We start from the raw sequence: 13,158 nt of genomic DNA on the forward strand, positions 1-13,158 counted from the left end.
AAGTGGAGTTACTGCTCCCTTCCCTTCCGGCAGGAAGAATTCCAGGAATAAAAAGGCGATTATACAGTGACAAAGGAAGAACCGGCCTCAGCTTTGCTACTTTCTGTTGTTCTTGGAAAACGCTCTGCCCTTATCTCAGACGTCCTCCTGCTCCACAGGTCAGCTCAGGTGCTGAATGTGAATCTAGGGCACCTTGTGGTGCAGATCCCCGCTGCTTCCTTCCAGTTCTCTGCCTCTTCCTAAACCCTCACACAGATCCAGATCTCCGCAAGACCCCCAGCGGGCTAGAGATTTTTCACCCGTCCGCCCGCCAGTAACAGGACCTTGCACTCACGGGCTGTCTCTGTGCTCCTGGAACTGCATGGCTCAGCAGGAGCAGGAGTGGCTAAGGTCGTATCCTGGAGTCTGGGGAAATGCTAGTGTCCTGGGGTGGTGGGGGGGATCAAAAGATACAGTGAGTGTTTAAATAAAAATTATTATAGTAAAGACACACAGTCAAGAATGGTAAGATAAGCCTGTTTGAGTTGAGGCAGAGTATTCTGAGGGGGATTCATGGCAATCTGTCTTTGCTTCAACACATTTGTAAATTTAAACATTCGCTGTAGTTGTATTTATGGCCACTTCTCAAGTATGCCAATTTCTCTCAGGAAAAAATACTACTGTGTCCCTGTCCACCGTATTCGCCAGATCAGGCAACACTTGACTTCCGGCTCCTCCTCAAAGTCAGAATGACTAGGGAAGGGAGACCTTCTGAGTGGACCTGGGACAGCACCCCTGAAGCCGCTCAGGGAAGAGCTTTCCAGGGCTGCTGTGGGAAGCAGCCAGGGCCTTGGGACAGGTGCACCAGATGGGGATGGGGAGTGTGTGCTCACAGCAAAACGTCCTTTTCGCCCTAGCGTGCACAGAGAGACTCTGGGGGGGACTGGGAACAGAACTCTGCTTGACTGGAACCTGTCTGTTCCCCTCCTTCCGGCCCTGCTCTCTTCTGGTTTCTGGTGTGAGCTCATCCCATGCATCACCGGAACACAGACCCTGCCCTGGCGTGTGCTGGAGGCTGGACCCAGGGGGAGGCTTTCGACCCTTCACACGTTCACCCCACCCCGCACTGCAGGTGGCAGCTGCCACCTGTGGGGCGCTCAGAGCTGCGTGGGGGGGTTAGGGTGTTGCCTACCAAGTGTCGCCAGCTGCTTGAAGTGGAGGCAGGCGCTTGGCTGGCCCAGCAGGTCTAGGCGGTGGTATAGCAGCTTGCTGCTGGGCACAGTGTTGAGGTTCTTCAGCTGTCTCACAGGCACTTCCGGCTGTATCACCACGATGCACAGAATGAAGGACGTGTCCTGTACCTGTGAAAACCAGGAAAGAATTGCTGACACGGAAGCCCGAGGATCTGTGGGCACAAGGGCATCCCACAGCTCATTCTTTGTGGCCTCCATTTTCCACTCTCATTGGAAGGCGTGCATGGGATAGCTGATGTGTGGGTGAGGGGTGTGGGTGCCTCCTTTGCTTACTCAAGGGGTTATTAACAGTCACAGGTGCACGGGCTGACGGTGTGAGGCTTCCCATCTGGGCTGAAAATGTTCTCCAGAGCACGCCCCTGGCTCTGTGGTGAGTGTTCCAAGAATCTACTACTTTACAGCCAATTGCAAATCCTCAAGTGGGGGAAACACGAGCAGCCTTTAAAGCAGAACCCAGCTCTCAGTTTGGGTTCCCAGTGACCACTTTCCTGTCCGGCAGGAGGTGAGCAGCATTTCTCGGAGTGCAAGGGCAGTGTCCTGGCTGGCCCAGGCTTCTGCCTCAGCCTCACCCGGGTACCCAGTGTGGGGCTGCAGGGTGCAGTGCCCACATGGACATGCAAGCACTTTCATATCTACCTTCCTCCCAAAGATGGGTGCTCACCTAACGTTTAGCAAGGAAAATATTCCCAAACAGTCAAAAGCCAATTAGCAAGTGACCTTGGACACAATGGTGCTGTCCTAGAAGATGACCGGAGGCCCAGGGGTCCCTGCCTCGGGACATTGTGTGAGCCATCATGCAGTGGGTCACATGTCTGTGGCACCTGTCACACCGGTAAAAGTGCCGGAGCACAACTGCACATGGTAGGCAGAAGTGGGTGCGGAGTGCGGCTGTGGGTCTGTTCCCAGGCCTGAGACGGTTTGTAAGTAACCGAGATGGGCGAGGGCCCTCGAGGTGGGAAGTGAAAGACAGTGCAGCCTCCTAAGCCTGCTCTGCTGATTTCTTCAAGGCAGGCAGGCGGGAAGTGCAATTTAAGTCTCTGAGAAAGGCTGCACACCCAAGGCAGTTTGTGTCTCCCTGAGGCTGCATTCCAGTCCTGCTGTGCTCACAGCGGCAGGGAACAGCGCTGCTTACTGTTGCCCATCCTTGTGTGTAGTTTGGTTGATTCACCATGAATAACTGTCATGTTTATAAACAGCAAAGGAGGAAGGGAGGCAGCCTCTGCGGAAGGTGGTCCTCACCCACCACCCTGCACTGCGAGCCCGACTGACCATGGACCCAGCCCTGCCGTGCCCCGCAGGCCCCACGCACCATCTTCCAGGCGTAGCTCACGTTGTAGGCCTCCTTCCCGGACTCCCGCAGCTTGTTGAGGTGCCAGGAGAGAGACGAGTTCACAGGGACCGAGATGATCTGGCTGCCCAGGGGGAGGCTGCACCAGGAGACAGAGTGCAAAGGTGAAGGGGAGTGGCTCGCAAAGCCAAGCAGAAGCCACGCGTCTGCGGCCCCTCCCGCTCTGGATGTCAGAAGCGCCCTGAAACTCAGGGCCCCGAGAGATGCAACCTGAGGTCTGCAATCCGCCAAAGGCATGCATCGGCCCTGCGCTGGACATCCTCACTCCCCAGCCCTGAACCCCAAGTCTAAGACCTGTGGGTTGGCGCGGGAAGTGCCCAGGCTGCTTTCACTGTGAAAGGCCACCCTGGAGAGCTCGGGATTATGCCAGACCATGGTTTGGCAGATGCAGCAGTGCTGGCCCTTGCCTTTTACTTTGCCAGTGTTTTCTAGTCTGGTAAAACTGGTACTTTTAGAAAACAAGGTATCACAGAGCTTATTTCACAGTTAAAGACAACGTGAACACTGGCAATGACTTGGAAGACTTTACAAACAAGTAATAATTCTGAGCCTTCTCTGCTATATGAGGCCAAGAAAACCTTAGCTGCTACTCTCATGGAAAAAGTACTCAAGATATTCTGATAGCAATAAAATAATCACAGACTTGTCCTATTCCCTATAGGACATCTTCATCCGAGGTGTGATGAAAAATTACACTGAACGTTTAATTAAAGATTTTCTATTATACTAAAAGACACACCACATTAATCTCCCTTAAAATCTTTGCTTTTTGCACACACTCCTCCCACCAGTGGGGCCGCTCCTGCAGCTCTGGAGTGGGCTCTCCTGAGGGCCTCAGTGCAGTCCTGGCCGCCTCACACTGATCCACACAGTTCCCTTTCCTGGCCATTTGGACTTGGGGGAGGAGCTGGAAGTCACAGGTAGCAGATCTGGGAAATAAGCTGGGTGACCACACAGCATTGCTTTCCTTTTGTTTGAGACAGAGTCTCACTGTGCAGCCCAGGCTGGTCTGAAATCTATGCAGTCCTCCTGCCTCAGCTTCCCAAATACTGGGATTACAGGTGCGTGCCACCAAGCCCGGCCAGCACTGTGTTCTTATCTGACAGAAATGGTCACCAATGTTTGATCAACAACGATAATAACTGAATTTATTACAATAAAAGATACACTGTCGTTATTCTCCTGTAAGACGCAAAATACTTCTCCCACTTCAGCTGCTCTCAGCTCAACCTTCTCTTTGTTTTTTTTTTTTTTTTTTTGGTACCTGGAATTGAATTCATGACCTTGCGCTTGCAGGGCAGGCACGGTGAGGCTGAGCTATATCCTCCACCCCCTTTTATCCTTTTTTTAAACCCCACCTACCTTGATGTGTCTTTTACTGTAACACGTTTGTTAAAAGTCTAAACATCCATCCGTGCATGTGGTGATCACACCTGGTACCTGAGCTCACCAGGTCCACGCGAAAAGAAGAAAATGCGATGACCCCACCTTGTCCTTACCTTAGGATATTTTGCCGAACCAACTCAAACTTGGGGATATTTTCATAGTGAATGATGTCCGTGTGGAGGGGGGGCTCGGAGAGTAAGTACGGCCTGGTGAGAGACGGGTGCATGAGCGTGTAGCCTGCAACGGGAAGCAGAGCGCATGCGTGAGAGAGTGGCTGGGGAGCCCAGTTCTCCAGCAGCGCCTGGTGAGGCCCAGCGCCCAGCCCCATCCTGGTCCCAACCTGCTCTGTTGGGCTCACTCGAGACTCCCGAGGTGCAGAAAGAGGTCATAAATTACCAGGAACATTTTGGCAGTACTGGTTTTCATTTTATGATATTTCTAATCTGCCTCATAAACCTTAGTGCTGAAAACTCCAAAGACAGCAACATAAAAGCCACAGAGCCACGTCAGACCTTTTGCTAACCTGCAGGGTTAGCAGGGTTTTCTATTGCTCTCCTTCTTTCATATTACCAGAAAAATATAAAAAATAAAGTAAGTTTTGAGGTATACATAGATTATATTGTATATTTTATGTGTGACCCCAAAGAATTCCTTTTTACTCAAAAAAAGGGCAAAATATAAACAAACAAAAAAATGGGTAAAAAGGTGGGCTACAGGATAGAGCTGGCCAAAGGTACCGCCTTCCTTTCGTTTGTTCACTTGTTTGTTTTATGAGAGAAGGTGTTACTATGTGTAGCTCAGACCAGCCCTGCACTCAGAGATCCTCTTGCTTCAGCCTCTCGAGTGCTGGGATTACAAATGTGTGCCATCAGGTCCAGCCAGGACCACGTTTGGTATATTATTCAATTGCACATTACAAAGAATTGTTACCCTCCCTCTGCACAACACAGAGACCATGTACTTTGTTGCCTGCCTCTGCTAGGTGTCCCGTGAACAGGGCTAGCCGTGTGGCTTTTGTTCAGACAGCTTCTCTATCCTGCTGCATTTGCTGGGACCAGAACACTGCAGACCGTTTTCTCTGTACAGCTGAGGAAGCCACTCTTCCCCAGGATCGAGGGTCAGCCTGTTACCTTTGTTGTCTATGAGGAACGTGTAGGAGGCCAGCGAGTCTTGGTAATAGGTCACGTCTTCCAGGATGTAGGCCAGGTTCACGTCCACACCCACGATCCCCAGCAGGAGGTTTCCAAAGTAACAGGGCTTACTCACAGTCATTATCAGGCCTGTGGGACACAAAGCATGGCTAAGGCTAAGGCCGGACGGCAAGGCTCTGGGAGAGTCTGGTGATGCCCTCAGTGAGCCCAGAGATGGTATCAGCTCGCGGTTTGCTTAGGAGAAAACCTGAGCGACCCAGAAACCAACCAAAATGCTTCTGGCAGACAGCTGGGGTGTGAACAAAACACACGGTCAATGTTTAATTTTAAATACATATGGAGAAAAAGACACTGCTGTTCACCCCCGACAGGAAGCTCCCTGGCTCTGAGCACCCTCATCTCACCATCCTTGCTGCCCTGTAGCAGCTCTGGAGCACTCTCTCCTGAGGATCTTCAGAGGGTGTGATCAGAAAAGCACCTGGCAGGAAGGCAGCTTGTGAAGCACAAGCTGTGTCTTCCTCCACCTTACTCACTGGCACTGGGCGCCTTCCAGTTCCTCCCCAAAATCAAAGTGACCAGGAAATGGGTTCAGGACATCAAGACTGCCAGAAAGTGCAAACCAAAGACCCTCAGGAGAGAGCTCTCCAAAGCTGCTGTAGGATGTGGCCGGGACGGTGAGATGGATGTACTTGGGAGGAGGGAGGACTGTGTGTCAGATTAACTGTGATGCGTGCTTTACTGGAATAACTGTGAAACATTCACCGCACACTGTGATCACCCTCATCAAGCTGTAGGTGAGCTGGAGAGGGAGGTGAGAGAGCCCTTCAGCCAATCTGAAAGTGTTCGCAGTTCATTTAAACAGAGGCCACAGGACAAGGACTTGGGAGAACCTGAGGTCTCCTCCAGCTGGGGACAGTGGCCGGGACTTCCCTGAGCCCTTGCTACATTTTTGTGTAAGGGACACAGAGGCAACCGCTTTCCTGGTCTCCGGGAAGATTCTGGATCAAGAGACACTGTGTGAGGGCAGTCCTCAGAAGCATTACTCGTCCAGACCACTGCTGCAGCTTCTCAGAAACTGGGAAGAGAGGTGCAGCCTTTTGAAAGGGCCAGAAGCTGCCATGGGGAACTCTGAGCCGCTGACAGAGACACTGAGTTCCTGAAGAAATGGGTGTCCAGGTAGCCAGGTGTCCCCGTGGTCAGGGCTAGGGCCAGGGCCAGGGCTAGGGGGAAAGCATGTCAGCTTTTGTGAGTCTTGGGTGTGTTTGTTTGGGTGCAGCCCTGAGCCTGGACATCTGGGCTCCCTGGCCACCTTGACAGTTGAGGCTCCACAGGGACCAGACATGGGCTGAGATGGAATAACCCCACCCCCTACAGCATGCTGGTCAAGGGCTGCAGACATGGACATGGGGCATCTCTCTCCTCCGGGTCTGTGTCCCTGCACTGTGGCTAAGCAGAGAGCCCCTCCTCTGTGACCCCGGGGAGGCATCTGGACTTCGACCTCACAGCCGGGAGGAAGTGGGCACCACATTGAGACTCTCAAGTCACATGCTGGGTCCCTTCTCATGTTCAGGGCATTCTCTCGGCAGGTTACAGTTAGAACACACCCTTGCTATAAAACACTGGAAGGCACACACACTTGAGAAGTTCTAAGAATGCATTCTGCATGCTTTTGCTTGGGTCTCCCTGGGCAAATGGGCTTCAAAGGTAAGGGCCGGCACAGTAGACCAGATCCCCAGGCCTTCGCTGAGATATGTTGGCTCTGCTGCAACTTGAGGATGGCGCCCGGGACCTTACACACCCTGGGCAAGTGCTCTACAGCTCAGCTCCATTCTCATCCTGACTACAGCCATTTTCCTAGCCCCAAAAGCACAAGTGAAATACCCCAGGGCCAGACACACGCTCCTTCTGAGTTTCTGTTCTCTGCACAGGTTGAAGATAAAATCTTAAAAAAGACAAAGAAAGAAAGAAAAAAAGAAAGACAGGCCGACACTTCAACTTCTCCATCAAGTCGGTAGAAAACGCTCTATCCCACTGTGGCAAACAGAAGGATGTGAGTCCCTGCCACGCTGACATTCTGCCCCAACCTAAAGCACCCAGACTGGCTTTCAAAGGATGTAAATGCCCAGCTTGTGACATCTTAGTGGCTTTGATCAGAGTCACGCACATAGGGGTCTGCTTTTACTGATGCCTCGTGCCATGGAGTTATAGGGTATGTCTGCCACTCAACACCCCTGGGGGCGGGGACACAGAATGAAAAGACACAGACCATCAGGTGATGTCCGGACTGGCAGCCACTGTACAGGACACATGAACTGGGACACCATGGAACAACAGGCAACCAAGGCATGGTATTGTAACTTGACAGAAAGCCTCGGAGTCACTCTCTGGTTGCAGAGGGGACCTTAAGAAAGGGTCTCGCCTCCCTGGTGACAGAATTCGGCTGCTCGATTCTGCCTTTGTGCAGGGCCGGGTTTTGGCACAAAAGCTGTGGGATTTCAGAGCTTTCCTGGTCAGACATGAGATGTGTACCATCCCGGCCCTGTGTGCACTGTGGCTGATTAGTGTGCAAAGTCACGTGTGTGTGGAACAGAAACTTTTTTTATGTTGGAGACAACCTTACTTAAACATGGGGTCCCTGTTCTGCATACCTGGAAGGCAATCAGACAGAGGGACAGCAGCAGCTGAGTTGCCCTATTTCTTCTTTATAGAAGAACACATTCACCTGTTTCCAGAAAATACTCCCTCTGCGCTTGTTACTTATTAGATGAATTTTCTCTGAGTACCTGCATTTTGGAGAGTTCATATTAACTGAGCCTAACATCAAACTGTGATGCAGCCACACTGCCGTCGGGCTGGTAACCTGCTCTGTGGGGGCGGGGCAAGTGGGCACAGGAGGAAGGAAAGACCGCAGTGGCACTCGCACTGCTGGCCAGGCGTCCACAGCCACTGCACACGCACAACAGCATTTAATCTTCGAACTGTCTTGAGGGAAATCTAGTTCTGTTTTTTAGCCAGGAAGCCGAGTCCTAGGAGAGTTAAGACTTCCCCCAATATCCCACTGCAGATAACTTGGGGTGTCAGGATGCTGCTGCCAGTAACCATGACGACAGAAGCAGGGTGCTATCGAGTGACAGGACAGCAGGGACACACGGGTGGGCGGCGTCACTGCCAGGCCATGCAGCAGCACCCAGCTGCTGGGGGGGACCCTGAGATTGTCTGAACTTCACTTACCACTTGAGGTGCAAAGCCACTTAGGGTGCAAAGCCACTGACTACACATGGACACTAGAGAGCCCGTGGGAGCCTCGCCTCGAAGCGCCAGGGTGCCACTGCGGTCAGGGACTGGGCAGGGCCTTCTGCTCTCGAATGTGACATCTCTAGCCCCATCCCCACGTCTCCATCTCTTCCCCCACCTAGCAGGAAGCCCCTGACTCACCGTCTCCCATCTCGTCGGAGAAGGGCAGGCTGAAGACAGCCTCATCGATCATCCGGTTGGCAAGGTTGGTGTAGAACCTGCCCACCGTGGTCTCCAGGTTGCTCAGCTGGTTCAGCACCATCATGCTGCCCTTGGTAACTGGCAGGGCGCTGCGGTCAGGCACGCCATACTTCCCTGAGTTCTGCTCGGCCAGGTCCCGCAGGAAAGCCAGCTCCTTCAGCCCTGTCACCCCGTCTGGAAGCAAAACAAGGGGGGCCAAGAAGGCAGAGGTTACGTGTACGTGTCCCACCATTCCTCCCCCACTCAGCAGAGACCGTGCCCCTTGGGACCTACAGGGGCCGTGTGAGGACCAAGGCGTGGGGTCTTCAGAGGCAGGGGCGGACGCAGGGGCGAAGGAGCCCCATCTGCTAAGACTGTGCTCACCCCAGAAAGTTTAATCACAAGATTTGAATTCCTTTGCTGCATTTAATATGTGAAAGCAAACGGACTGGTGAACAAGTCTGCATTTAATTTAGAGTAGTAGATGAAACTGTAAGAGCTTTAAAGGATATAAGTTTACCATTTCATTCTTTCTCTATTTGTAAAACGCTAGCCAGAGTCTCGTGAAACTCAATGAAAGAAGGATGGTTTGCATTTCAGGATGGTCCAAGCCCCATTTCTTTAAGCTCATTTTAATTACAAATGTCTCCATCCTTTGTATTGTTAGGAAAATACTGGATTTCATTTATTTAATGTATAGTTTTATATTTGGGGGATTTGAAAACTCTAAAAGATTTAGGCAGACTGGTATGTACTATTCTACAACATCTGTAATCTATAGTATGAAAATAAATTTAATAAACCATCGTTTAAAGTTTGTTATTGTTGGAACACAGTCAAAAGGATTAGTAACTGATCGCATATGGGTATCGCTGTAAACAAATTCAAATGATTTTCGTCACTACCGAGACCCTATCAGTGCATTTAAAAATGTTCTGGTCTCATATTCACGAAGTTTAACAGCAAACCACAATGCCCAGACATTAAAAAGACTCTGTTGTCTTCATGCTCACCCTATTAGTGTTTTTAACCTTTCTACAGGGAGAAGGGATGTATTTTCACCACCGAAGTCCACTCTGCGTAGGGACAGAACTTAACGGCTATGCTTTCTCCCTTTCAACACTGTAGTCAGGTAAACTCGGATTTCACTCCTCACGTGCAAGGCTGAAGCAACGAACGGGCAACTGCGCCAGAGAGGTCAGAATTGGATCCCGGCTCCCTCTGCTGTCACAGTGCCGAGGTAGCAAAGTCAGAGCATCTGTAGCCAACCACAGCCAGACAAGATGGATCCCTGGCCTCAGAGGACAGTCAACAGCAGGGGACAGCGCTGGAAGTGACTGTGTTTCCTTTCTTTGTCAGGCACTGATGGACCTGGCATTTTCAACATGCAAAAGGTGATGAGTGACAGTATCTGCTAGGCAAAGCAGAGCAGCATAGGACAAAGAGTCACAAAGCACGGTGTTTTTCCTGGTCGCTCACACAGGTGGCTGCAGAGTTGGAGTGGCAGACAGGTAAGCATGCTGGGCTGTCAACCATCAGTGGTCATGCTAGGAATGACCGCTCCCAGAATCCTTTTGAGCATACGTATGCGTCCAAGTTAAAGGTGCCCAAAGTCAAGCCTTGCAAGGCTGGACACTGAAGGAGGACCCGCCTGCCCAGCTCATGGCGCTCTTCTCTGGCCAAATCAGCAGCATCCAGCAGGCCTTGCTCTGTGCCTGAGGTGACACAGGGCTGGGAGCAGGTGGGATGCCTCCAGCCAGGCTATGCCCAGGCTTCGGAGGGATCTTCAAAGTCTGTGGCTTTGAGACCTCACTGTGTGCACTGAGTACAGTGCTGAGTACAGTCTATGTGCTGTGACCTCCAGAGCTTGCCCGCCCGTGCAGGATCTTTCCTGTTCCAGTTGCCCCCATGTGCTCTACACTCTAGGTGTGAAGATTAATTCTCTACTCCAAAATTGGAGTGGCTCTGCCCCCTGCTGAAACCCCACGTAACCTGGTTAGTGGTCAGGGAATATGTCCTCCAGGGGAGCAGCACTGGGAAACAGAGAGACAGACAGACAGAACAGATAGCTGGAAGTGCGGAAGGTGCCAGAGGTTTTAAGCAGTAGGATCATCAGGCTCCACAGATGCACGGGAGCCTCTGGCAGGAGGACTCGGCACAGCGAAGGGTCAGTGACAGCGGGAGTTTTCCACACAGTCTCTGCCATCAAACCACCATGTCTCACAGAGCGAGAGGAGCCACGGCGGCCTCTGGCAGCTCTGTTCATTTGCATGTCCATCTGCACAATGAGACCGGGGACTCTGCATCCCGCAGCCCCAGATTCTTAGCGCAGCGGAAGCTGCATGGAAGGAATCGACTCCCTGCCTCCTCTGCGTGAGTGAAGGGAGCCGAAGGGAGAGGAAAAGAGCGACCTTGGCCAGAGCTGGCTCAGGACACAAGACAACGAGGATACGTATTCCAGCAGCTCGTGAGGTGCGTGCTCTTGGGGAACACAGAGGGCCAGGGAAGGGAGGACATTGTGTGGGTCCCTCGGGCAGCACAGTGGAAGACACGGTCATCAGACAGACACACAGCTGGGAATGGCCCCGGACAGCAAGGGACCCCAAGCCTGAGTCGCACTGTGGAGACGGAACCCACAGCCTCTTTTCCTCTTCTCCAGCTGGCTGTGGAGTCCTGATATTTATCGCGTTCCTCGTTAGTAAGGTCTGAGACCCATCCTACAGTGCATGAGTTTTCAGTCCCCAACTCTGGGCTCAGTGGAGTTCAGTGTACTCACCCCACAGGTAACAGATGGGGAAGCTTGCAACAAAAAGCCACACTGCTGAAATTGCAGGTGGGGCCTCTGGCGCCAGACAGCTGGGCCCCAGGAGCCGAACCGGAGCAAGAGTGTGGGCCTCGGACACGGAAGATCTCAGATCCCTCCCAACAGGGCCTGAGCAGGACCGGAGGGCAGCACCTGGCTCTGTATTTTAAAAGCATTCCCCCAACATCCTTGATGTGGGTAAACCGAGAGCTTCACCCTAACATCCAGGCTTTGCATGGAGATGTGTTAGTGAGGAAGCCAATGCAGCAGCAGAGGCAGGAAAGCTGCGGGGTCAGTTTGGTCCCGTGACACAAGGGTAAGGCCAGAGGAAGCAGAGGGTGGTGTGGCCACGGGAGGAGGGTGCAGCACTGTGTGGACAGTCAGGCTTACTGAAGGCAGGCTGACAGCAGGGGGAAATAATCAGCATTTCTTTGAACTGACCAAGTCTTGCTAAGTTTGTTCAACATAATGGCATTTACACAGCAGCATAAAAATGGAAATGGATCAATACTCAGGGTGGCGGATGGGCTGTGGTTACTAAAGGCGCACAGGAATGTGTAAACGAAGATGCGTTATGTTTCGAGTCTGGACTTCCCCAAAGCTGCATGCAGTCAGGGGGCTGGGCCTTTCAAAGGCGGCTGAGTCCAGTGCTGGGATTGGCAGGGAGCGCTGCACCTGCTGGGGGTGGAGCTGGCACACAGTACAAGGGAGGGGAAGAGCCAAGCCTTACCCTTTTGCCCTTTCTCTCTTATATCTTGCAGTCACCATGAACAGCTGTGCCTCAGCCATGCCGCCCTGCCTGAGCCAGCTGAGTATGGGCTAAAACCTCCAAATAAGCTTTCCTTCCTTCATTTCAGGAGTGAAGTATTTTGTCTCACCAAAAAGAGAAAAGTAACCGAGACAATATATTAGGCGCTTGCCCCAACTCCCTGTGATGAACTCAATTGTTATGTTGCTGCCAGGAAGGCCCGATGAAAGGGACAACCTGGAGGAACAGCAAGCGCTGTGGTGACGGCCAGCTCTGCACGCTGTCAGCACCCGTGTACATCTCTGTGAAGGTCGGCTTCATCAGCTCACCCTGTGGCTCTACCACGGCACTGCTGTGGGAACCGGGCGAGGGTCCTGGGACGCAGAGTCATTTACAATCGTGAGGGAAGGCTGAATGGTTTCCGATGGAAAAGCAGCCTGTTGCTTAGCAGTGGCACCATGGATTCTAATGTGGACCCTGGTATGCTGAGCACTGGGCTGACCCCACCCTGCCCTGCAGAAGGAGCTGGAGGGACAGTGCTTTCACCATCTTGGTGACAGGAGAGAACAGAGGCCCATGTGCTGAGCACAGGAGCCAAGTTTACAACCTTCACACGAACGGACAAATGAAAACCTGGATGACCTGGGCTGGGAAGGAGCCGAAGTGGAGGAGAGCATGTCCTGGTGGGAATGCAGATAGGGAGAAGGCTGGGGAGAAAGGCTTGCCCCCAAGGCCCTGCACTCTGACGCCAGGTGCAGGAGGAGCCTGTGCCTCCCGTCACAGCACCCTGAGGAGAGAGTCACTCTGCTTTTTCAGAAGCGGCAGCCCCCAGGAAGGAAAGCCGCACACCGCTGCCTACCGTTCATGAGGGCGTAGGTCAGGATCATCACGGAGTTGTTCAGGAGGCTGTTTTCTTCATTGATGACCTGCAGAGTCGCCTTCTTATCCTCCTCTGGGGCATCCTTGGACGTGAGGCCGGCCGACAGGTAGATGATGACCATGTCTGTGTCTAAACA

At 52.4% G+C, this 13,158-nt stretch overlaps 1 protein-coding gene across 1 annotated transcript in view; it reads right to left on the bottom strand.

Annotated features, from left to right (window-relative positions):
- The window catches only part of Cachd1 (cache domain containing 1), a 153,831-nt gene that overhangs the window by 20,373 nt on the left and 120,300 nt on the right, over positions 1-13,158 (bottom strand). Inside the window, exons 8-13 of the mRNA XM_003479120.5 lie at positions 13,002-13,151; positions 8,553-8,786; positions 5,097-5,246; positions 4,080-4,203; positions 2,542-2,659; positions 1,172-1,340 (exon numbers count right to left, since the gene is read on the bottom strand). Of these exons, the coding sequence (XP_003479168.3) occupies positions 1,172-1,340; positions 2,542-2,659; positions 4,080-4,203; positions 5,097-5,246; positions 8,553-8,786; positions 13,002-13,151 (945 nt within the window). The remainder of the gene's footprint in view (positions 1-1,171; positions 1,341-2,541; positions 2,660-4,079; positions 4,204-5,096; positions 5,247-8,552; positions 8,787-13,001; positions 13,152-13,158) is intronic.

This window comes from Cavia porcellus, unplaced genomic scaffold (assembly GCF_034190915.1).
Source record: "Cavia porcellus strain 051 isolate PalLab524CR breed Dunkin Hartley unplaced genomic scaffold, mCavPor4.1 scaffold_1, whole genome shotgun sequence".
In the NCBI taxonomy this organism is placed as follows: domain Eukaryota; kingdom Metazoa; phylum Chordata; class Mammalia; order Rodentia; family Caviidae; genus Cavia; species Cavia porcellus.